Source organism: Trachurus japonicus, chromosome 20, assembly GCF_045865225.1.
Source record: "Trachurus japonicus isolate A0001 chromosome 20, Traja_1.0".
Taxonomy (NCBI): domain Eukaryota; kingdom Metazoa; phylum Chordata; class Actinopteri; order Carangiformes; family Carangidae; genus Trachurus; species Trachurus japonicus.
Window position 1 is genome coordinate 17,695,104 of NC_140926.1, and position 25,778 is coordinate 17,720,881.

Sequence of the window (25,778 nt, forward strand, 5' to 3'; positions counted from 1 at the left end):
CAAGTAATCCAAAAAGTTTCTGTTTCCCCCGTTATAACACCGTTACCGTTACTGACATTCAAATGCACCGTTACTTGACTCAAGAAGTCCCGTCACAAAATGATACACCTGTTAAAGTGTATGTTATATACTCCTGAGTGAGTTGGTTAGTTCCAGATAAATGGGAGGTTAGGGTTTTGGTTAGGGGGGCGAGTTCAACTAATTTGACATATTTGAGCATTTTAAGTAACACAATAGTTACATTCCTGGTAATTAGTTGCTTTAATAATGTAGTAATTCAGTTGCTAAATAGTTACTTTTTGGGGAAAGTAACTAATAACTACTGTATAACTAATTACTTTTTAATAGTAACGTGCCCAACACAGTACACATACAGTAGGCCCTATGTGTAATGTGAGACATCATGTGCAAATTCATTCAATGACTACCTTCACATGCAGTCAATATTCGGGTTAAGGTCAATATTTCGGTTTCTGAAACATTCGGAATAACCCGTTTACATGCGTGAGCAAACAGGGTTATTCCTGTATCCATGGTAATTGTAATCAATTGGGATATCCCGATCAAAACAGCGACGCACGGAAAACGTCTCGACGCATGGAGAACGTTATGACGCAGTGCGCATCATTTCCGCTTCCAAACCCTGCTTCGTGTAACTCTCCGCTCACCTTCTTGCAGATCTCGCTATCCCGGTACTTTCTACCGTCTACACAAGACATGATGTTCATGTCTTTCACCACTTATGAAGTAATTTGTTTCCTCGAAAAGCGTGGTGTTATCTTTCGTTTCGCCATGTTTACAACGTAGTTCCTGTACTCAAAAGGCCAAGATTCCTTGCGATAGAACATGCGCAGAACACAAATTAATGTTCCTTTCGATGGGGATATCCCCATAGGTGTATACATGACCAAATATTTGGGTTAGAAAAGGACCTGGGGGTCATTTTCAGGTTTTTAAAAACCTTTCTAAAGGGTTATTGGTGTTTACATGGCCGTGCGCAACTGGGTTATTGCTCATATTCTGGTTATGAAAGCGATAATTGACTGCATGTGAACATAGTGAAAAACAAACTGAAACGTGAACAGAGTTCTATCTGACATCCATGTGGTGTAGCTTAGTATCTACTGACATGAAGAGCCATGTTGATACAGTATGTGTGTGTGTGTGTGTGTGTGTGTGTGTGGTGTGCAGGCCAGTGGAGGACAGCAGCCTGCCTCCGGGTCGCGGCGTTCTGTCCATGCAGGGTCTGACCTACGCCGTGGTCAGGGTCGACACGGAGGAGCGTCTGTCGGTGCTCACCGTGCAAGATGTGGGCACCGTCACACCAGGAGGTACACATCTATCTGTCTGTGTGTGTCTGTGTGTGTGTGTGTAGTGGCATCAGTGAAAGGTGTAGAGCTAAAACCTTCCAGCTCTGCTTGTTTCTGGTTTGGAGTGAAAACTGTAATTTATGATTGGACGTGTTGATGGTTGAAGGCAGATGAAAGTGCAGAACACTGGATCAAACAGAAAGAGAAAGACAGTGAAGACTCTTGTTAGGCATCAAAACCTTGTATCAATTATCCGGTCCGATTGATAATCTCTGTTTTTTATCCTTTGATCAGTTACTTCCTTGTGTTCGTATCGTGTCAGTTTCAGTCAGATCTTTACAACATGTAAGATTTGCAGAGGAATATCTCAGGATATCAAGTTTTCATACTATTTAGGACAGAACAAATCAGTTTGATCCTATTGAAGATAAAAAGCAAAAACAAATTCAACACCTGCACACTGCATGGTTGGACCAAGATCTAATAACACCACTGACTGGCTGCGTATTTACACAAACATGTTTGAAATTATCAAGAGGCCAATCTTAAAATCGACATAAAGTAAAACTACAGTTTTTATTTTATTTAGGAACAATGCAGATCAACACGGTTTAATTCAAAGCTGGATAGTTTAGAGCTATCTATAATCTACAGCTCTTGTTCCTAGTTGAGCTTTCACATGTAGGCTACAGTGTCATGACAACAGCACAGATATAACAGAAGTGGAAATCAGCAGAAATAAAGTAAATAAAGTAAAAATTTAAAAAAAACTGTATTGATTGTGATGTTAAGTGTAAGATGAGACAATAGCAAAATAATAATAATAGAAAACAACTGATGACATCACATCCTCTCCTCAGCTATGCTATTTTCATAGTAATTAAAAATCCTTCATGAGCTGATTGTGTTGCTACATCCTTGTTAATATATATATATATATATATATATATATATATATATATGTATATATGGAGAGGAGGATGTGGTGTGATATATATATATATAAAATCTCTTTTTATTGAGAGTTTTTAGAGATGGGGTTATACATTTAGTTTCGAAGAGAAACCTTGTTAATATTTTTATCAATTAGTGAGCGTCACAGGCCGATAGACAAATGAAAACAATGGAAATGAAGCATGTAATAGAAACTGAGTGTTAGGAGGACATTTTCACTGGATGGAGTGAGGCTCTGTCTCTTCAGTGATCTGCAGGAGGGTTGTGTAAACCCTGTTGACCAAACCACCGTCACCCGCTCTCACGTGCACTCACCCCACCCGGTGGTCGGTGCAGGAACTACACCTGCTGCACCAGCCGGGGACACTGCCGCTGAACGGGGGAATTAAAGGAATCTTGTCAGCTCCGACCGCGGAGTTCCTCCTCTCCTCCGCTCTTTCATAAGCGAGGAGCTTTTCCTCTGGAAGAGCATCAGCCTCAAAGTGAGATTTAAAACCCCCGAAGTTAAAGCTACGGACTTATCGCTGAGTCACTGGAGACTGATCAGGATCCCAAATGAAACTGTGCAAAACAGTATAAAGACAATCAACTGATTTCAGATGTTACCTGCTGTAGATTTTCTGTTTTAACCTAGTTAGTGAACTAACCTGGTTTTAGAGCAGCAGAGAGTTAAGCAGACGTAAGAAGTGGGTTAGAAGAAGCTACTTTAAGATGAAAGTTGATGTGTGGTCGGTGTCTCTGAACAGGCGCGGCGAGTGTAGGGGTGAATAATGGATCAGTTTGGAACCGAAAACTGTGTTAATGCCGTGTGTTTCCCTCCTCTGTGTCGCTGACCCAGGCCTGGCGTGTGTGGTGAAGCCAGAGGGCGTCCCACAGCTCTGTCAGACGGACGAGATCGGCGAGCTCTGTGTGTGCTCCATCGCCACGGGAACGTCCTACTATGGCCTCACAGGCATGACCAAGAACACCTTCGAGGTGAGGGAGCTCAACACAAACACACATGCAGCTCATGTTTTCAACAGAGATCTTTTCTCAATAGTTTCAGTATAACAGCACTGGAACCAGGACTGAGCGACTTGACTTTTTTTCTCAAATATGTTTATTGAGCTTTTTCCTTTTTTTTTTTTTTTACATTAACAGAACAACCACAGCAACAAAACAACAAAACACTCAGTACAACACTGGTCTAGACAGTCCATACACATATATACATCTCACATACACCTCACCACTACAATGAATAGGAAACAGCCCACATCAACCTCCCGTAGAAAAACTAGATAAGAATGAAAAAATAAAAAACCAATTCACTCACACTGAAGCCACTGTAGAGTTGGAAAAATGGAGATATGGAGTCCAGATGTCCATACATTTTGACCTGGTATTTGCATTTGTATCAAGATTTTCCATATTCATTGATGTGATTGTGTCCAGGTGATTAGATGAGTTGATGATGTTACCAGTGGCGTGTTCAGAGAGTGGCCTTGGGTGGCACAGGCCACCACTGAAATCTGATTGGCCATCCCAGGTGCCACCCCAAAATATGATGGTTTATATGTCCAGTCGGAGGCATTTTATACATTGTTTTGTACTGGCAAGTAATTTTTTTTTTCTAGGAATCAAATATTGAGGTTTTTTTTTTTTAAATCACAATTGTATGTTGCCTCCACTGTATTTTGACTAGTAGCTCTAGTTTTTTTGCAGTGTTAGTATTTTAAGTAGATATGGGTTTTGCAGACAAAACTGGGTGTGGCTAAAACCTGTGTGGGTGTGTGTTTGCGTGTGCATACATGAGTACGTAATGTGTGTACGCAGGCTCTTATGCACGCTTCATGCCACCCCACCATAAGTCAGTGCCCCACTTGGGCCACCCCTATCAAAAATGTCTGGACACGCCCCTGGATGTTACATTAGGTCACTATCCAAGTTAACTTACATTCACCACTACCTGGTAAACACAGCAGATGAGATCCAATCAGGAGAAAAGGCCGGTTTCTGTGTTATCTTTTCCAAAGTTAGAAGAAACTAGCTCATGCACATCCAATCTGGAGACCAGGTGCAGAACAAAATGCAGAATCTATTGGAAAAGGAAAAAGGTTCACACCACTGGTGTAACGCTCCCCAAAGTTAATTGTAGAATAGAACTACATAGTTGACATTTTGATCTTCTTCAGGATTGGGACCCTTGGGGAGCAGTACACCAGTGGTGTGAACCTTTTTTTCTTTTTTATCTTTTCCGAACACAGATTGTTGTCAGTCTGTCCACGCTCCAACGCAACCCTGGAGGTTTTAGACTAAAACAGGTCCAGCAGCGTTTCCAGAAGTCTCTGTCTTCTCTGTCTCTGAGTAGTGTGGACTTTAGGCGTAAACATAATGTGAGGCATTTTACCTGAATATTAGCAAGATGAAGTCAGTAGGAGGTTCAAAATTTAGGAATGATACTTTTACAGTTAATTGCCCAGCTCTACTGGAACCTGCCCGTCCCATCTTAAAGGTCTCACATTGTCCTGTGAGTTGTTTGATACTGTGAAAGTATCAAAGCCTCAGTCCACAGAGAAACTCACACAGCCTGTATTCAGAAACTAATAAGCCTTATAACAAGCTGTTAGTTCCTCTGCAGCTTTGTGATGTCACAACGAAGCAGCCACCACTCTCAGCCATGTGAAAGCCCCGCCCACCTGGACCCTCCATCCAACCTTACAGGATTTGGTATATATTAGTATTTTACCTGAAATCTATCTGAGATATTTTTATTCCCACTGACTCAGTGGAGAACAGTCAGCCAATCAGAGGCGACGCTCAGAGCCTCCTCTCTTCTGACCCGTTGATACCAGAGCTCTAGAGAAGCCTGAGAGAGAAGATCTCAAACCAGACTGAGATGATTTGGTTCCTAAAACCTAAAATATATCTTACAGATCAGCACTGAAGATAAAGCACGGGCCTGTTGAGACCTTTAACGCTTTGCTGAAATTGTCTTTTCCACTCACCACTTTTACAAAATGCTCTTGAGATTATGAGAATCACATCACTTCATATTTGTATGTTTTCTAATAACATATGAAAGATAAATCCGAGAACCCTAGACTCAGTGATAACGATCTCTGATATCAACCTTCATGACATTTTAAACTCTCTTCACTGTCATCTTTTCGCGTGTTAAATTATCCATTAGTGTGTTGTAGCTCGGCGGAGAACAGTGAGATTCCTCCACAGCACCTGTCTGATCCACTGTATTAAGCCCAGCAGCTTGACATTCACCACGTTAAAGTTCTGAGTTAAAAATACTGCCATATCTGATCTTGACTGTGTCGCACAGCTCCAGTGCTGGCTGGTTGCCATGGAGACTCTGCAGCCTAAAACCTGTGTGTGTGTGTGTGTGTGTGTGTGTGTGTTTGCAGGTGTACCCGGTGAGCGCCAGCGGGGGACTGATCAGCGAGTACGCCTTTGTGCGGACCGGCCTGCTGGGCTTCATCGGCCCCGGCGGCCTCGTCTTCATCACCGGCAAGATGGACGGGCTCATCATGGTGAGCGGGCGGAGGCACAACGCCGACGACATCGTCGCCACGGCGCTGGCGGTGGAGCCTATGAAGTTCGTCTACAGGGGCAGGTGGGTGTGTCTCGCTGCAGGCCGACGGTCTCTAACGTTGTTCCCATCGACAGCAGCTGAACAGCGGCCAGACGTCCCACCCCGGCACCGTCACTGTCACGGTGATAAATGAGCAGTCGCCCCCCAACACACGTAATAAATCTAATAAAGTAGAGCAATAGTGGATGAATCCAGAAACGGTAACAGAGTGAAGTTTAATTGTGTCCACGGCCACCGAGGACAAAAGCCATCTTTCACCTGACAGAGTCTGATGACGTCCTTACGAGCTATTTAAAGCTGCTGCAGAAACTGTGAACACAAAATCCTGAATCCTGCACTTCAGACACCAAGATGAAAGTTTGATGCTGATGATGAAGGTTTAGGATTTACTGCGTACGTGTGTCTATTGTTTCTGTGTTTACATTTCACCGCCACAGCTAAAGTGGCGTCTGTTTTGCTCTGATGAAAGATGGCGTCCTTCCTGTCGTATGCACACACTGTACAGTTTTATTATGTTCCCGCTGAAACAGAGCCTGCAGTGGAGGTTCCAGCTGAAAACAGATGAACCTCCAACACACAAACAGTTTGTCAGACCAGCTTCAAACTCCTGCTGCTTTCTTCTGATGTGACGCCACACTCCTAAAACCTGAGGATCTAAAGGAGTCACACTTTAAATCAGAAGCTCCACTAACTGCTGCTGACACTCTCCCTCTTACCGGTGTCAACTTATTTATTCTGAAGCTCTTTTAACCAAAAAAGTTTCACTAAGTAAAAGTAACAGCCTGGATCTGCAGTCCAGGGTCTGCGCTCGTGAGTGTGTGCAGTGGATATTAAAAACCCCCTACAATGGAAATTAAGCCTTCAAACTTGTTAACGTGTATGTGATGTTTTTATATAATACAGGACATAAGAAGTGAAATTATCCTGTCAACCTGCAGTGAACCAATGGCAGTGTTAGAAACAGGTTTAGAAAGGCAGAGTTTCATACATCACAAATCTAAGGAGCCAATCCTGGTACTTGTAGGGACAGTGGGAGGGGCTACATGAACCTGGGACCATATCAGTGCAGAGAGAGAGTTAGCATTAGCACTGTGTGAATATGTGAATGTGACAAACTAGAACTACTGGACGAGAAAAGAGCTACCGCCGGTATATACCGGTACAAGCGGGCGGACTTTTCCTGCATGTCATTCCCCCTCTCTCTGCCTCCCCCTTTCCTGTCTGTCTCACTATGTGCTATCAAATAAAGACAAAACACCCAAAAATATACTTAAAAAAACAAAAACAAAAAAACAAATACAAAATGCTAGCTGCGCCCGCTAACTGTGATACGTCTGACTGAGGTCTCTGTAATGTGTTCTCTACAGCCAGCTATCCCAAGATGCACTGCTCTTTTGCGAGTCAGCATATTAGCTCAGTTACTGTGTCAGCTACTGCCATTTACAAGCTAACAGAGAACATAAACAAATAACTAGCACTAGCAGCGGGCTTCAAGGCCTGATCCAGGTTTTTAGATGAGGAAATAAGAGTAGACGATTCCTCAGTCATAGTTTTACCATTCTCAGACTCAGACTACTTTATTGTCCATTGAACTTAAAGAGGAACTATGCAAGTCTAGTCGCTTTTCCTCTGTTTTGCTAACCCTACTCCCGGCCATGTGCATTTGTTGACAACAAAGCCGGTGAGAAATCAATCAAGAGCGGTACATAATGTTATATATCATATATGATGTTACAACGTGTATATTTGTGTAGTTTAATCTGTCATAAACATAGATTACGGGTTATGGGGCGTGTTTGTATTGCGGTGCCGCAGAGACGAGAGCTGATCTTGCAAAGTTGGTTTTCAGCCAAGAGACACTAGGTGGAAGGCAGGGAGCCTCCATTCTCCCTGTAACACGTTATTTTTACTCCAAAGCTGTTTAATTAAGGTAAAAATGCAGCTGCAGTGAAGCTGAAAATAGTTCCTCTTTAAATAAAATGGAAAATTATCTTTGGCACTGGCATGGATTACAAAACATACTGTACATACATCACACAAACAGTAGACGAACAACACGTTACATTAGATGTAGAAAATCTGTGCATTCTGTTATGGCCATCGTAAAAAATATAAAAGTGCTCTAAAATGAGCAGAAAGTGCTACAAGCAGAGCAAGTTTTACTCTTAAAAGTTACGTTTGTTCATCTTTATTTGGGAAAACCATGTTTTGTTTTGTTTTGCAAGGTAGTTTTTATTGGTTTTTAACAATGGAACAAGAAGATCAATATGAATATGAACGGTGGCTGGACCAGAACAAAAGACCTGGCCCAAAATATACAAGAAACTAAAATGGAAATCAATCCAATACCAGCACACACACACAAACATGACCTATCATTTAAGTAAATACATTGACAGAGCTCCAGTCCACCAGTCAGACATTCAGTAATTCATTCATGTAAGGATTTTCACAAAAAACCTCCTCTCTGTCGTTCAACATAAAAATCAGCTGCTCCTATCAGGCCATTTTGGTCATTTTCCTCCAGCCTTTTATTAAATGTTAGTTAGATTTCCAGCTTTTGAGAACTACACTGCAACCCTTAGGAAACCATGATTAACAAAATATGAATTATCACATTTTTGCATGTATGTTTTTCTACATGGTTAGAGAGGAACTTTACATCACATGATAAGGCAGTAACAGTAAACAGTGTGGTGCCCCTTTATGGCCAGGATTGTTGTGGTAATAATATGATAATATCGTCGTTGTAGTTTTTCTATCTTAAATGTACTGTATGGGTTGTGGATTTGGAGTTGTATTTCTGAAAACAGCATCTTTAACAACCATGACAGCGGTCCAAACCTCTCCGCTGAGAGCCGGGCTGATGAAATGTTGTCAGGGTTACACTTGAGGCAGATTTCACCGCTGCGCTCGCAGAGTGACTCATCTGTTGCTGTTGAATAAAAACCTCTCTCCCTCTCGCTCTCCCTCCAGGCTGCAGGGAGGATTTTTCTGCTCAGGTCTGATTTAGTAGTTTTGGGGCGTCGCTCAGCTCAGAGGATCTGATCCAAACTGTCAGCTCGGTGAACGAGGCAGAGTCGTGTTCGGAGCCGTTCGGAGCCCAATTAACCTGCTTGTTGTTTTCTCTTTCAACTAATGAATCGTTAATATCATGTTGGTCAAAACAACTTCTCAGAGCCCAAAATGAAGCTGTGAAACGGGGAATGAGAGGTAAAATGGCTGCAGACTGAGGGTTGTGTGTGTGTGTGTGTGTGTGTGTGTGTGTGTGTGTGTGTGTGTGTGTCTGCAGGATAGCCGTGTTCTCTGTGACGGTGCTGAGGGACGAGAGGATCGTGGTCGTGGCCGAGCAGCGGCCCGACTCCACCGAGGAGGACAGCTTCCAGTGGATGAGCCGCGTGCTGCAGGTGGGACGCCTCACACACACTGCTCCTGGACAGCTCAGTCCTCTTCCTCCTCTCCTCCTCCTCCTTCTCCTTCTTCTTTTTCATTATCTTTTTCTTCTCCTCCTTCTCCTCTTCTTCTTCTTCTCTTTCTTCTCCTTCTCTTCTTCTTCCTCTCCTTCTCCGTCTCCTTCCTCTTCTCCTCCTCCTTCTCTTTCTTCTCCTTCTCTTCTTATTCTCCTCCTCCTCCTTCTTCTCTTTCTTCTCCTTCTTTCCTTCTTCTTCTCCTCCTCCTCGTCCTTCTTCTTCTTTTTCATTATCTTTTTCTTCTCCTTCTTCTCTTCTTCTTCTTCTTCTTCTCTTTCTTCTCCTTCTCTTCTTCTTCTCCTCCTCCTTCTTATCTTCTTCTTCTTCTCTTGCTTCATCTTCTTCTCTTCTTCTTCTTCTCCTTTCCTTCTCCTTCTCCTTCTTCTCTTCATTTTCTTCTTCTTCATCTTCTTCTCCTTCTCCTCCTCCTTCTTCTTATCTTCTTCTTCTCTTTCCCTTCTTCTTCTTCTTGCTCTGCTGGATCTGATTGATTATTAGTTGTTATTCGTTGTTTGTCCATAAATGACAATTCAAAGAGGAATGGCTCCTGGTTACATAACACTACGTCTGTGTGTCGTCGTTCAGCTGCTCTGGAAGAAGAACCACAGTTTTGAAAAAATGCCAGTCACGAGTAAAAACACCTCTTCATCGGAACATAATCCTCCCCTTCCTCTGTCTGTCCTCTAACTGTCCTCTGAACCCCCCCCTCCTCCTCCTCCTCCTCCTCCTCCCTCCTCTCTCCTCCTCCTCCCTCTCCTCCTCCTCTCTCTCAGGCCATCGACAGTATCCACGGGGCGGGCGTGTTCTGCCTGGCGCTGGTCCCGGCCAACACGCTCCCCAAGACCCCTCTGGGTGGCATCCACCTCTCAGAGATCAAACAGCTGTACCTGGAGGGGGGGCTGCACCCCTGCAACGTCCTCATGTGCCCCCACACCTGTGTCACCAACCTGCCCAAACCACGGCAGAAACAGCCAGGTGAGACACACGGTCCTGTGGAGGGGGGGGTCGTATTGTACATGGCCTTTGTGTGTTTGTAGCTCAGTGTGTCAGAGTCAGAGTCAGTTTATTTGCCATGTGTGGAGGGAGACCACATTGGAAAAGGATTTGCAAACAGGAACACTTAAGACAATAGGACAATAGACAACCAATAAACAAATCAATAAACAGATACAATAGATAGAATAAAAATGGACAATTTGCCCCCATGGATAGGCTGACGGTCACCTAAGAAAAGTACAGTACATATAAAAAATGCATACTTTGTAAAGTGCAAAGTGCCTGCCACTGGTGCCTGCAGGAGCATAATTAAAAAAATTAAATGTGTGTGTGTCTGTGTTTTGCAGAGATTGGACCTGCCTCTGTGATGGTGGGGAATCTGGTGTCAGGGAAGAGGATCGCTCAGGCCAGCGGCAGAGATCTGGGACAGACTGACGACAATGACCAGGTGACACACGCGCGCGCACACACACACACACACACTGAATTTATATAAGACGACTAATAACGATGGTAATGAAGAACATAATCCAGAGTGACCTCTGGACTACCCATGATAAATTAAAGTCTGTGGCCAAATGATTAAAAACAAGATTAGAGCTACAACAGCTCATTAATAATCATTCATCGCTGTGTTTCTCTGCTTTATTCATTGTAACCTGAATTTATTTGAGCTCTGGACTGTTGATGTGGAAAAAACTGTCTGAAATTTCACAGTTTTTTTCATTTTAATACAAAAAACAGCTCAAAATGAAAACAATCCTGCCCTAAACAAGGGTCAAACCGTCACACACACACATGCAGAGGTGCGAGTGTGTCTGTGTGATGTTTTGATAACTGATGGCTTACAAACTCTCCCTCCTCTGCCTGTAGGGAAATGTCTGATGTCTTGTTCTCATGAATAATTTGGGCAGTGAGTGAAGTGAAGGTCAGCTCTCCCTGCCTCCTTAATGATTGATTTAAAAGTTGACATTCTGGAGAAGCAGCGCAGCCGACCATCTCGATCTGAAGGACCGATCGATGTAGGGTGATAATCAGCCAACAGGTTTTTTTCTGAACTGACCAATCAGGAAACAGCTTCATCAACACTTGTCTACTTCTGTGGTGGTTTGTGGCATCAGCAGCTTGTTTTTCACCTGTGGTATCGATTAAAACCATATTAATGAATCCGACGTGGTGAAATCTAATGTTTGATTCACTCGTCCTCTCAGTGGCTCAGGTATTGACTAGAGTGGAGTTTTATGTCTCATGTGTTGTTTGCAGTCCTGCTGTTGGAGTTTATGACTCGGATCAGCTAGGCCTGTTCAATTAATCCCAATTAATTCCCTTCCTCCATCCTTCCTTCTTTCCTTCCTTCCTTTCTCCCCTCCTTCTTTCCACAATCCTTTTCCCCTTCCTTCCTTCCTTCCTTCCTTCCTTCTCGTCGTCCTTACGTCTTCTAACTTCCTCTTTTGATCCAATTGACCTGATCTGTTCCCTCCCTCCATATTTCTTTCCTTCTTCCTTCCCTTCATCCTTACTTCTTCCTTCCTTTTTGACCCAATTGACCCAATCTGTTCCCTCCCTCAATCTATCTTTCCTTCCTTTTTCCTCCCTTCTTTTTTTTTTTAAATTAGCGGGTTTGATTCTCGTGTCGGACGTCGCTCTCGTGACTCTTCCAGTTACACTATGGCCACTCATAGGTTGACGTCACGTTTTAGTATAGGATAGATAGATAGATAGATAGATAGATAGATAGATAGATAGATAGATAGATAGATAGATAGATAGATAGATAGATAGATAGATAGATAGATAGATAGATAGATAGATAGATAGATAGATAGATAGAGGTGGTGAATCTCTGCTGTTGGTCCGTTTGGATCAGACAGATTCAGTTTGTGTCCTGGACTTCACCCTCAACAGGAAAACAGGAAGCACATGGAGCTCTGGAGAGGAAGGAGGGAATCTGTGGTCAAAAAAAAAAAAATCATGTTTGTAACAACTGTGTCTTTCAGTTCCTGTTCCTGTCTGAGGTTTTGCAGTGGAGAGCTCAGACCACACCAGACCACGTCCTCTACACCCTGCTCAGCTCCCGCGTAAGGACACACACGCTTCTGCCCTTCAGAATGAACGCACAAATGTTCTAAATAAAGTTGGTGTCGTCGATTTTTACAAGAAATAATAAATCAGAGACCAGACACAGCAAAGCATCTCAACGATAGTTAACAATTCAATACAGCTCAAGAACCAATGCACAGGATCTGTATGTTTGACATCAACATGTCTTTGATTATATTTTTTAGTTATACACCAGAAAAAAGTAAAAAAGAGTGGCATATAAAAGAATGGCTCCGTCATTTTAGAGACTTTGCTCTTTTAGAAAGGTCATTGGCTGTCATACATAAAGCGCAGGCCTGGAACGCTCTCATCAGCTTTCTCTCTGACATAACTTTGCCTGCTCGCATATGTTACTGTGTTACTGTGAATTATGTTGTCTGACTGCAAGACGCTCCTCACATGTGTCATATAATGCAATGAGCCCCCACTGGTGGGTCTGGAAAATGTCTGTACTTTTTTAGCTTACTTTATCTTTGTAGGTCAGCTCATCTCCTGTCCTCTACTTCTCCTCTTTCTATTTACTTATGTGTACAATATTTTTATTTATTTAATTCTCTCTCTCTCTCTCTCTCTCTCTCTCTTTTTTTTTTTTTTTTTTAAAGTGTTTAATAGTAAGGCAGGGCTACAGACTAAAATTTTTCACTAGGAGCACAGTGGCCCCTAACTTAAAATTTTAGGACAGCGAGCAGAAAATTTTGGGGCGCACGCTTGTAAATTGACTTGCAAAGCAACTATTCATGATACTCACATACATTGACCTGCCACCTATAATGACAGATATCAGATTTTTTGAGTCTCCCCATCCATGTTTCACCAGCGTTATAAATAAAGAAGAGAGGCAAATTTACTGGTTTCACATGTGCAAGTAGATGAAAAATTGACTTGCACTGTCCCAAATTTTATGGGCAAAATGCCCCCATTTACATGTAGGGGCAGTCTGGAGCCCTGCAAGACAATGGCACTATGTTTGTATATAGTGTTCAAAATGTTCAATAAAAAGTTTGTCACAAAACAATAGAGACATATTGTGACAGACACTTTTAACAGCCTCTGCCCTCCCTCCCCTCCCCCAGGGGGCCGTGTCCAGCTCTCTCACCTGCCTGCAGCTGCACAAGAGGGCGGAGCGAGTGTCTGCTCTGCTGATGGAGCGAGGAGGTCTGCAGGAGGGAGACCACGTCGCCCTGGTCTACCCGCCAGGTCAGTGACGATGACGATGATAATGATGATGTAGAGTCTCTTATAGAAACACATCTGGATACTCACACCTCTGTCTCTCTCTGTGTGTGCGTCTCCTGCAGGTATAGACCTGATCGCAGCCTTCTATGGCTGCCTGTACGCGGGCTGTGTCCCCATCACGGTGCGGCCCCCGCACCCCCAGAACATCTCCACCACCCTGCCCACCGTCAAGATGATCGTGGAGGTCAGAGATTGGACAGATTTTGAGACACCAGAAGTGATATTAATCCAACGATACCCACCACTGACCGTTGACCCCTCCTCTCTCCAGGTGAGCCACTCGGCCTGTGTGATGACCACGGCGGTCATCTGTAAGCTGCTCCGCTCCAAGGAGGCCACGGCCACGGTGGACATCAGGAACTGGCCCCCCGTCCTGGACACTGGTACTGTGGCCTCTCCAACACAAACATGGACCCCAGCTCTCAATCTAACTACTCTAGCTTTTACCACCAAAGCACTTTAACAGCCTCACATGTAACACAAAGGGAGCAGTGTTTGTGAATATTTCACACCCTGCATTGTTATATCCCAACACATTACTACATTCATGAAGCTGTCATGTCACATGCACCTGCTCTTACACGTGCACATTAATCACACTTCTCCGTGACACCTCTCGTATTCAAACACTGCAGCAGGCACTGATGTGAAATCCCTTAACACTAGCCCAATGGGACCTGCCTCAAAACACTGTAAACACACACACAGGTGGTGTTTTTAAAGTGTCATTGTGTGACAAAATGACTTACATTTACTTCCTGGATCATGTCTGTGTGCATCAGTTAGCTGCTAATGATAAGTTCTGCTATTGCTATGTAGCTTACGTTCACGCTAACAGCTGTTTACTGACAAGTCCAAAGAAAATTTGTGAGTTCAGCATCAGATTTCTTTCCTTTACTCATCAAGACCTGTTTTCATCACTTAAGTTAGCAAGCTAACCAGCTAGCTACAACCTGAGCAGCCCGTCCGGTCATTTTCCGATACCGAGTCACTGCAGGTTATCTTCAATGAAGAAGTAGCTTCTCAGAGGAAGTGTTATAACATCTGTACTGTAAATGCAACAGTGACTAAAGCTCTCTGTACTGATGAGTATACAGCTGTTTGTGCTAATGCTAGCCAGGTAGCAACAGCAAAACATCTTTAGTACCTACTATAAATCCAACAGTGGTTAACCTGGTGATTGTTTTCATTTTATGAGAAAACAAAAAACCTGGTTCTTGTTCTGGTTTGAACTCAGTGTTTTTGTCCCTTGAGAATCACAAGACAAACATCCGACCATGTTTGCAGATTAGTGCAATTTAAAAGAGATGTTTCATGTGTCTGTCTGAGAAAACCTCAACCACCACAGGACATCTAAGATTTATTTCCATGACTGCTGTAGTAATATTCTGGGTTCAACTCTGGGTCAGTGTTTCTGAAATGGATGGAACCGAACAGGCGGTCCTCTTGAGAATGATAAAAAAGAAATGTGTGTGTGTGTGTGTGTTTGCAGATGACCTGCCAAAGAAGAAGCCTCCAGCTCTCTATAAGCCCACCAACCCTGATGGCCTGGCCTATCTGGACTTCAGCGTGTCGACGACTGGGATGCTGGCCGGGGTTCAGGTCAGCTCAGCGTTAATCCCGGTCGCTCAGCCCAAACCGCTTACAGCCGCTCGTTCCACTGCCTGGACCCACTTCCCTCCTTCTCTCGTTTTATTTATTCATTACTTTTTCACCCTTCTGGGAAATTCAGTCGTCAGCGCCGCAATAAACATCACACACTATAGTACAGTAGAGTACATACAGGAGACTTTATATGTAGTAAACATCAGAGGCAGAGCTTCATCTCCCCCCAGAGATACATGTTTGCTACAGTGTGGAGCCGCAGGACGACACATTCATGCACTTTACAAACCTGACTAAAGGAAAACGTGTTTGTTTTTTTCGGTTGAGAAAATGTCAGTCAGCTGATGCACCTTGAATAACCTGTGTAATAACCGTCCAACCCCTCCGTCCTGTTCCTTGTTTGTCTCTGTGCGTGTCGTTGCGTCTCTCTCCCTGTTCCCCACTGTCCAGATGTCCCATAATGCCGTGGGAGCCTTCTGTCGGTCGGTGAAGCTGCAGTGTGAGTTGTACCCGTCCAGGGAGGTTGCCATCTGTCTGGATCCATACTGCGGCCTGGGCTTCGTCCTCTGGTGTCTCTGCAGGTCGGTGCAACCTTTAAAATGCATCCACACCTCCTTGCACACCAGTAAATATGTTTTCGGTTTGAAAGAGACTGAGTTAGTGACAAACGCATCATAACTTCCTGTTATTATAGTAGGTTTGCTGTGTAGCTTAACATTTGTGGACTGTGTTTCTGTGTCACATCTATAGAGAAACACAACAGGGATCAATAAAGTATCTCTAAGTCGGACAGAAACATGAAGATAATGAGCAGATGGACGGTCTCCATCACCTCACCTGTGTTTGACACTACCTCACTCAGGTGTCAACACTGTCGCTGTTCTGGCGCCGCTTCTGCCAGCCATGACTTTTTTACATCGAGTTTACCTTTGAGAGCAGATAATAATAATTCAACTCAACTCAAACTCAACTCAGGTTTTATTTGTAGAATTTATTTTATTTTATTTATATATTTTTCTACTGGTTTTTCTAACTTGGTTAGTTTTATTACGGTATTTTTATCTATTTGTTTTTATTGTGGCCTAATGCAAAAGTTATTTCGTTCTGTAGTACATTCTATCTATCTATCTATCTATCTATCTATCTATCTATCTATCTATCTATCTATCTATCTATCTATCTATCTATCTATCTATCTATCTATCTATCTATCTATCTATCTATCTATCTATCTATCTAATCTATCTAAACAGCACAGAGCATCTAAGTAAACAATTACTGTAAATAACATAAGTGAAGTGCAATAGAATACAAATGTGGCATAAATACACAAATAAAATACAAATTGTCCAGTGTTGCTGAGCGGGTGGAAAAAGAAAAAGGTCAGAAAACAGTCATACACACAATTTTCTTCTCTGTACCTGTTGCTTCTACAAACAGGGTGAGCCTGCACAATGAGCAGTCTGATGGTTTGTGAGAGGAGGGGACGGAGTGCAGCCGTGTCCACACACTTGGACGTTCTTTAGAAATTCACCACTGGAAACAGAGAAATGCTAAAAGCTCATTCCGCTCCATTCTGCTGCCTTCTTTACATCGCAGATGCTCGGGCTCATGTTCTAGTCCAGATCGATGTTGTGTGACCTCCTTTAATAACAGATTCACTGCGGCGATGTTTATCTGCGACACTCTGAAGCTCCACTGTCTTTAAATCTTAAGTCCTGGCTCCACATCTCAGGTCTGGATACTTTTAAACTCCCCACTCATAAATTCTCATCTTGGCGCGAGCGGCTACACGCTGTCGTCTAAATAAAACAGTCTGCAAATCACCGTCGGTATGAGAGTTCGAGACGGATCAGTTATATAAAGGATGAATGTTGATTTTATTGCACGTAATCATTAAATATCACCTTGGTAAGAAAAGTGTGACGGATCCTCAGAACTCATCGTCCTCTGATGCCTCTGTGAGTGGGAGGAGCTGATGGATGTGTCCTCCACACGCACATATGTTGTTTTGAGTTTCTCAAAGCATTAAAAATCATCAAAACTCACAAAGAGGCGTGTGTGTCGGTCCGTGTGTGTGTCTGCAGTGTGTACTCGGGCCACCAGTCCATCCTGATCCCTCCGGTGGAGCTGGAGTCCAACCCGGCTCTGTGGCTGCTGGCCGTCAGCCAGCTGAGGGTGAGAGACACCTTCTGCTCCTACAGCGTCATGGAGCTGTGCACCAAAGGACTGGGCCTGCAGACCGAGGCGCTCAAGGTCAGCACAGCACCGACACACCACACAGCAGACTGAGGTGATAGCGCTCACTTAACAATATAAGAGAAATGAGCTCTTGATGATGAAGAAAGAGGAGAAACTTCTGTCTGCCAGCATATTCTGTTTTTTATATATATTCTATTTTTTATAATATTAATATTAATATCAATGAACAAACAAACACAAGACAGGAATAAACAAAAAAACACATACAGTACAGAAAGATCAGTTTCAAGTAAATGTGACAGGTACATTATAAAGTATAGGGTGAAATAAAATGGGAGCTGAATAAAGAAAAGAAAAGAAAAACAAACAATATATATATACTGTATATATACATAAATGCTGTTGTTGTCATTAAAGCAGAAATATTCACATTAATATAGTCAAGAAATGGTTTCCATATTCTTTCAAAGACATTAGTGTTGGACAGGAAGTCCAGAGGTATATACAGTACTGTATTCTATTATTGTCCTATGCCGTCCCCCAACTGAAGGGGTTTTATCTGAAATCCAGGGTCATAACATTATACAGTTTTCTCTGATATGTTACACGGCCACTGGGAAGAAGGAGGGAAACATTCAGTTTTTTAATGCCATATGTATTTCATATAAACATACAAAACATCTGTTATATATCACATATATTATAAATGTATTTGTTTCTAAACCTTCAGACTGTTCCTGGTCTAATATGAAAATAGCTCCTTCTAGCTGCTCAGTCATGAAGCTGATAAAACTGATGATTCAACCCACAGCAACAATTTTTTTTTCTCCAATTTGAAATAAGAATGTGTGAAATGAGAGAGAAACCCTCTGTGGTGCAGACAGCTGTGTCACTGTGTTATCCATGTTGTCAACAGACTGTCTGTAAATGCAGGATATGTTAATACTTCAAATTATTGTGACATACTATATTTATACATAGAAAATAAAGGCACAAATGTAAAAACAATACACTGTATTAGAACCAATTAGAAATTTGAATGATGACATGTACTATTTCCAGCTGATACCAATAAATATACCAGTATGCTCATATTGTAGATACAGTCACAGTGTATGTGAAATACAATATTTAATCCCAAAGCCACTGGTGTAAACTCTGGTCTGCAGCAGGACAAACTTTACTTGTAGTCTGGTGGCTGGTCACCTTTCCCACAATGCATCAGGTCAGGCAGCCCCAGCATCGGTCTTACAGCTGATAAATATAAAGAGAGAGAGGAACTTGCAGACTGTGTCTCGGTCTAAGTGACTCCACTCGTCCTCTACAGGAGACGTGTGTAATAAACTCACAGTCCGTCTCTGTCTGTTCACCCCGAGGCCACGGCCGAGTGCCGGAGGAACAGCAGCCTCTGATTGGTCACTGACGGAAGTTAATTTTAGTGATTATCCGTCTAAAAGTCTCCATGGAAACTGGAAGCTGCACATAGAGTGAGAAAAATAGACGTGTTCCTCACTTTACTGACCTTTTCTCTTCACAAAACACTCACTGACTTGGTTCTCTCTGTAGTCAGGCGTCCTTCTGCCTGATGTGATGAAACCTCCTCAGACCTCCATGTGATTAAACGTGTGTTTGTCGTGCAGGCTCGGGGTCTGGATCTGTCCCGGGTGCGGGCCTGTGTGGTGGTGGCGGAGGAGCGGCCCAGGATGTCGCTCACACACTCCTTCTCCAAACTGTTCAAAGACCTCGGCCTTCACCCGCGCTCCGTCAGCACGGCCTTCGGCTGCAGGGTCAACCTGGCCATCTGCCTGCAGGTACAGAGGAAACCAGAGCTAAAGGACTGTTTGTGTTTTTATAGGGAATGTTTGTTTAATGCTGATGAGAAACAACCTTTTTCTGAGTATGCAGACACTCTGAGAAATGACAAATAGAGTCTTGAATTTGCACTGGAACACAGTAGGCTACAGTACAGCTACAGTCAATCATCAGCACCACAATACAATACAATAACCATCAGCATCAGAAAACATGCAACTCATTGACTACAACAAATATATGGAAGACATTAATGATTTATTTACATTATGTATATTCACTGTGTAGTCACTGTCACAGCTGAATGTGGACCCTTTATCTTTACATATTTTGTGTTTATATTTATTTCCCATAAAGTTTGAATGAAACATTATTTTTCTTACCTCTTTTCATGAAATGATTGTGACAATTTGATTTATTCTTAATATATACATACATATATATATGAAATATCTTCTCAAAACTTTATTGATCAATCTCTTCCAAACATATGACTGTGAAAATTAAAGTAGTAGTAAAAGTACGTATATATGTGTGTGTGTGTATATATATATATATATATATGTATATATGCTGTTGCCCATAAAGTTAGGAATAATTTTATTATACTATATATCAATTATATATATTTATTAGTACTAGAAGTCATCATGCAGTCATAAAGTCACATTAAGCACCCACAGAAACAAACCACAGGTGTGTGATGATACACTCACCATGTCTGTGTTGTGATTGGCTGCAGGGCACTTCAGGACCGGACCCCACCACCGTGTACGTGGACATGAGAGCGCTGCGCCATGACAGGTAACACACTCTCTGACCTGACATCTGTGGCTCTGGACCGTTTTCCTCTTCACTGCACCAACGTCTGACATTTGCACATTTCTTGTGTTTCAGGGTTCGGTTGGTGGAGAGAGGTTCCCCTCACAGTCTGCCACTGATGGAGTCTGGCAAGGTGAGCAGCACCGAGACTCAGATTTATGTCGATGTTTAAAACACTGGCTGTTGGAACAGGCTGCCCACTCCCTGCTGCTGAATGATTTAACTCCTGTTGATCATTTGAATATGTTTTTTTTACGACACGAAGAGCTCAAAGTCACATTCTTGAGTTTGTTTTTAACTCGAGAGGAAAAGTTTCCGTTTCTCTTTGAGATGAAACTCGCTGTGGGAGAATCACTGACGCACAACGCACCACCACTCACGGTGAGGAAACCATTCACGGCGCTCTACAGCAGCCGTCAGTATAAACAGATCACTGAAGCGCAGAAGAGTCCGGAGCTATTTCTGCCCGCTCTCCTCCCACATTTACTGAGTCAAGGCAGACAGCAGGTTGGAGTCCATGCTGAGTCTGTCTGAGGACACGTGGGCTTCGCTGCACATTTATCAGGACGACTCTGCCTGGATCTAAAAGCTCAGAGCTCGTATCATCTCTGAGGTTCACACCAGGAGAGTCGCTGTCGTCTCTGCTTAGAGGCCACGGCTATCAGTGATGTCACAGTGTACTGGAGTAATAATAATAATACATTTTATTTAAGTGCTTTTATAGGTGCTCAAAACACTTTATATTATAAATTGAATTATAAAATAGATCAAAGTCAGAATAAATAAAATGAGTGAAACGGTACTAAACACATATATACATTAAAGGTTCTTTAAAAAGGTGGGTTTAGAGCAGGATTTGAAGGTCGGGAGGTGTGTGTGCTGTTCCAGAGGGAGGGGGCAGGAGAGAGACAGACTGACTGTGTGAGACGCCTTCACAGGTGTGAACGTATGTTCTCACCGTCTCCTACCAGGCAGCTCAGTCGGAGTCCACGGCCTCAGAGTGGCTCTTTAATTATCTTGTTATGTTGAATGGAAACAGAGATGAAAATGTTGCAGCCTCTCACCAGATGCTTCCACACGGCTCAGGCACAAAACATCATAACCTTCACCAGTGGTCCAACCTCTTCTAACCCATGGGCCACTTGAATATCTGAAAAACATCTGACCCTGTAATTATACAGAAAACCTTCTCGCTGCACTTTGTTCTCTAATGGTAAAGACCAAACATTCACTGTGCTGGAACAGAGAGGCTCACTTTGTCTTGGCTGAGTAGCAATATACGACATGGTTGATCAAGTATATGACAACAAATATACAACATGGTTAACCATAGTTGACTTTTAAAGGGATAGTTCAACATTTTGGCAAATTGGCACATTGCCATAATCCCTATAGTTTTAGGACTCATCAAATACACAATCTAACAACTCCAAAATGGAGTTGTTGGATTGTGTATTTGATGAGTTTTTTTAGTTTGATGAGGGAAACCAAGAAATCCCATTAGCCTCCGTAGTGTAGCTCTGAGCAGCTCGCGGCTCTGCTCCGCCATTCGAAAAATAGCTTGCACCGACAATTAAAGGTAACGAATCTACTCCTAAAACTATAGGGATTATGGCAATTGGCCAATTTGCCACAATGTTGAACTATCCCTTTAGCAGTTATTTAACATAATTGATAATTGATCCTGATCATAATTAATACTGTAGGAGGTAGAGAAGTAACTAATCAGTGGGTTGGTGGTTCGATCTCGTCGACATGTCGAAGTGTCCGTGGGCAAGACACTGAACCCAAATACCTTAGATGTGTCATTGGTGTGTGAATATGTGTGAATGGTTAGACATAATGCGCAGTGCATTATGTCTAACCATTCACACATAGTATATATATCTAGATATGTAGATCAAAGCGTTGTATGAATGTGTGTGTGAATAGGTGGATGTGAGTGTAGTGTAAAGAGCTTTAAGTGGTCCGAGGGAGCAGAAAAGCGCTGAATGAAAGGCCATTTACCAATGAATATCTTTTCATACTAGAGCATTTGTAAAGCAGAACTTGAACTCTGGTCAATTTCATTTAAGTTTTTATAAACAAGAACTTAGAACACGATATTTCACGAGCTGTTTGTCCAGTTTCACTATCTGAAATTTCATTATGCAAATAATGAATCTGTTCATTTATTGGAGGTTGATACCTCAGATGTGTAGAACCAGTGAGGCACGACCTTCAAAAGTGTCGCCTATCAAACAGAAAACTGAATTAAACCTGATGCATCAGATGCTTTGATGAGAGCACGATGCCGCCGCTGATCAAACAGGTAGCAGCTGTTTTAGACCAAACCCAGCACCAACATGAGCCTCGGTCCTCCTCTCTCCAGCTGCAGCCGCCCGGCCAGCACAGGCAGAGTCCCTGAAAGCCTTTTAAACGCCACCTCTCTGCAGCAGAGAGCGACTTCTCACTCAACACCAAGTCCTTCTGCTGCTTCTAACCAGCAGCAAATTGCATTGTGCTCCTCTGATCTCTGCAGCACTTATTTCAGTTTCATTACCGATCTCTTAGCAACTAACTGAAAGTCGTCAGAGAGGTCGGCAGCGGTGATGACCGCGCCGCTCAGCGTCTAAATATAAAAGAGTCTCAGCCCGAGGAGGGAGAGCTGACGTTTTCTGTGGAATCAGTAAGTTTTGAAGAACAAGAGAAGATTGGCAGACATGAAACAATGAGACGGTTGTGTAATCAGCTGTGTGTGAATTCAGCTCGACTCTTTAGTGCTGCTGAGATGGAAAAGTTGAGTTGACATAACAACATAACATAACATAACATAACGTTACATGACATAACAACATAAGATAACTTACATAAGATAACTTACATAACATAACGTTACATAACATAACATAACAACGTAAGATAACGTAACATAACGTAACATAACAACATAAGATAACATAAGATAAGGTATAACATAAGATAAGGTATAACATAACATAAGATAACATAACGACATAACATACTGTAGCAATGTAAGATAACATAACATAACGACATAACATAACAACGTAAGATAACATAACATAACATAACATTGAAGCACCTGAAAAACCTCTGGAACCTTAATCGCCCCTGACACAGATATCAAACAATGAATCAATCAAACTTTATTTGTATAGCACTTTCCATACAATAAAAATGACACACTATGTGCTTTAATAAAAACATCCCATCCCATCCCAAAAGAGTAAAAGAAAATAAATGACTGGGAATTATTAAAAGGCATAAAACCCTAAATAAAAGAAAGGCTATTAAAAAGAAATAAGGATGAAGAGTAATGGAAATAAATACATAGAAAACAGGAGATTAATTAAGTCAGATAATTAAAAAGTGAGATTCAACTAAACCCTAGGATAAATACATAGGTCTTTAGTCATGATATGTCTATGCAGATGTATGCAAAATACGGTATACTGATCTGATTCCAGCCCCCTTCTTCCCTCCCTCCCCCTCCCACGACGCAGTGGGACAGTAACCTGTGTGCTGCTGCTGTGGGTGCAGTGTGTGGGGACGGGACCAACAAAGTGTTTGAAGCTGCACACAGAAACATTAAAGCGTCAGATCTTTTCTTGGAGCCTGATGAGACGTTGGTGTCTCTTCTTCTTCTTCTCCTTCCTCTTCTCCTGCCTCTCCTCCGTCCCCCACGCTGACACACAAAGAGAGGAGGACGTCATGTTTGAGAGCTGGTCATCGATCAGCCCGCTGTTTATTTTGACTCACTGTATGTGGGAGGAGGGAAGAGAGAGAGAGGAGAAAAAAAGAAAAACACGTTGAGCCGTCAAGTCCGTCTTTTCTCCTCGAACAGAACGTCTCGGTGGATCTCAGTGGGAGTGAATCTGATCAGCTGTGGATGTGAGGTGTAATCACATCTGTGTGGCGTTCAGGACCCGTCTTATTAAACCACCAGCTGTGAACCGGGGGATCTCCTCTGAGGGGGGACGGGGCCGTGAACTAACACATGAATCTTAAAGCGAGGCTATCTGTTCAATGTAAACAGCTGCAGCTATTTCTGGAGGTGTATTCATGCTGCAATCAAAGATGTGACTCAGGCTGAAGCTGTAACCATGGTGACTGATTTTCTTTTTAATATATAATGATTTTAAGTTGTTGGGGGGTTTTTTTGTCTGTTTGTTTTCAGATTCTCCCCGGAGTTCGGATCATTATCGCCAACCCAGAGACCAAGGGGCCGCTGGGAGACTCTCACCTCGGAGAGGTCGACAGACACCAGCTTGTTATCTTTTCTCTTCCGCTTTTTTTTTGGCAATTTGTTCCTTTTCTGTCTTTTTGTGTTCTTTTTTCCTTCCCAGTCTCCTTAGTATTTGTTCTTTTTTTATCCCCCTTTAAATCTTTCCCTCCTACTTTTCTTCTTCTCTTACCTTTTTTTCCCTCTGTTCTTTTTTCTATTCTTTGACATGTTGTTTCCTCCTCCTCTGCCTCCCTCCCTCTCTCCTCTGGGAGTTTTAAAGTCCTCTAAAAATAGCTTTATTTCGCTGCATCTCCTTTGTGTGTTCCCTCTCAGCCTATCTACACTTTATATAAATTATAAACCGACTGAGCTGAGGTGAGGACGTCTGTTAACTCTTCGTGTTCCTGCTGCAGATCTGGGTGCACAGCGCTCATAACGGCAGCGGCTACTACAGCGGCTACGGCGAGGAGGTCCTGCAGTCCGACCACTTCAACTCCAGACTCAGTTTCGGGGACACTCAGACGGTCTGGGCCAGGACGGGCTACCTGGGCTTCCTCCGCCGCACCGAGCTCACTGACGCCAATGGAGGTTTGTATCTTTCTTTCTCTCTCTCCTCACTTTTTCTCAGCTCGCTCTCTCTCCTTTTTTTGTATTAATTAGTTTTTTTTATTTACAATAATAATACATTTTATTTGTATAGCGCTTTTCAAGGTACTCGAAGTCGCTTTACATGGAAAACTAACACGATAAAATGGTACAGCAAGAAATAACACCATAACATAGATAAACACAATAGAAATGAACAAACACTGAGAGACATAATGAGAGTCTGAAGAGGTTGGCTTTAAGTGAGGATTTGAAAGTGTTTAAGTCTGTGCAGTCAGTGGCGTATGTGTCGGGGGAGTGAGTTCCAGAGGGAGGGGGCAGCAATGGAGAAGGCTTTATCCCCCCAGGATTTGTTCTATTTTTGTTTTGTTTATTTAAAAGGGACAATCTACATTAATCAGACATTTTCACGAAATGTAAACGCACCCGAGTTGGAAGACTGACAGTGACTTCCATCAGTAGTCCCTTTGCCAGTTGTTAAAAGGCCTAAATAGCAACAATAAAATACAACATTCAAGACATAACAAGGGAACACATCATATACATGTACAGTTAAAAGACAATGAAGAGAAAAATCCACTATTACACGATGCTCTTACTGTATATAAGAATAATAATACTGTAAATCCAACATCAGTTTTCACATTTCCTGGCAACGAGCTGAACATCAGAGACTCTCTGATTGACTGTGGCTCTGAACTCCACGCCCTGACAGGGGAACTGTGCAGTCTCCCCTCGCTGCACCTCTAGTATCTAGTTAGTGTTAACAGAACATCTTATTTTATTTTATTTATTTTATTTTTTTATTTGGAGAGAACAGTGCACATTAATAAACATGTCTGTAAAAGTGC

General features: G+C 42.6%; 1 protein-coding gene across 4 annotated transcripts in view; it reads left to right on the plus strand.

The window, feature by feature from the left end:
• The window catches only part of LOC146966777 (disco-interacting protein 2 homolog C-like), a 67,113-nt gene that overhangs the window by 39,701 nt on the left and 1,634 nt on the right, over positions 1 to 25,778 (plus strand). For all 4 annotated transcript variants that reach the window (XM_085763857.1, XM_085763856.1, XM_085763858.1 and 1 more), the window contains 18 exons: positions 1,192 to 1,331; positions 3,103 to 3,239; positions 5,663 to 5,871; positions 9,143 to 9,257; positions 10,094 to 10,295; positions 10,664 to 10,764; positions 12,314 to 12,394; positions 13,490 to 13,613; positions 13,715 to 13,836; positions 13,924 to 14,035; positions 15,145 to 15,254; positions 15,708 to 15,838; positions 17,345 to 17,513; positions 19,100 to 19,270; positions 20,014 to 20,075; positions 20,169 to 20,226; positions 24,274 to 24,348; positions 24,735 to 24,909. In XM_085763857.1, coding sequence (XP_085619983.1) covers positions 1,192 to 1,331; positions 3,103 to 3,239; positions 5,663 to 5,871; positions 9,143 to 9,257; positions 10,094 to 10,295; positions 10,664 to 10,764; positions 12,314 to 12,394; positions 13,490 to 13,613; positions 13,715 to 13,836; positions 13,924 to 14,035; positions 15,145 to 15,254; positions 15,708 to 15,838; positions 17,345 to 17,513; positions 19,100 to 19,270; positions 20,014 to 20,075; positions 20,169 to 20,226; positions 24,274 to 24,348; positions 24,735 to 24,909 — 2,294 coding nt within the window. The remainder of the gene's footprint in view (positions 1 to 1,191; positions 1,332 to 3,102; positions 3,240 to 5,662; positions 5,872 to 9,142; positions 9,258 to 10,093; positions 10,296 to 10,663; positions 10,765 to 12,313; positions 12,395 to 13,489; positions 13,614 to 13,714; positions 13,837 to 13,923; positions 14,036 to 15,144; positions 15,255 to 15,707; positions 15,839 to 17,344; positions 17,514 to 19,099; positions 19,271 to 20,013; positions 20,076 to 20,168; positions 20,227 to 24,273; positions 24,349 to 24,734; positions 24,910 to 25,778) is intronic.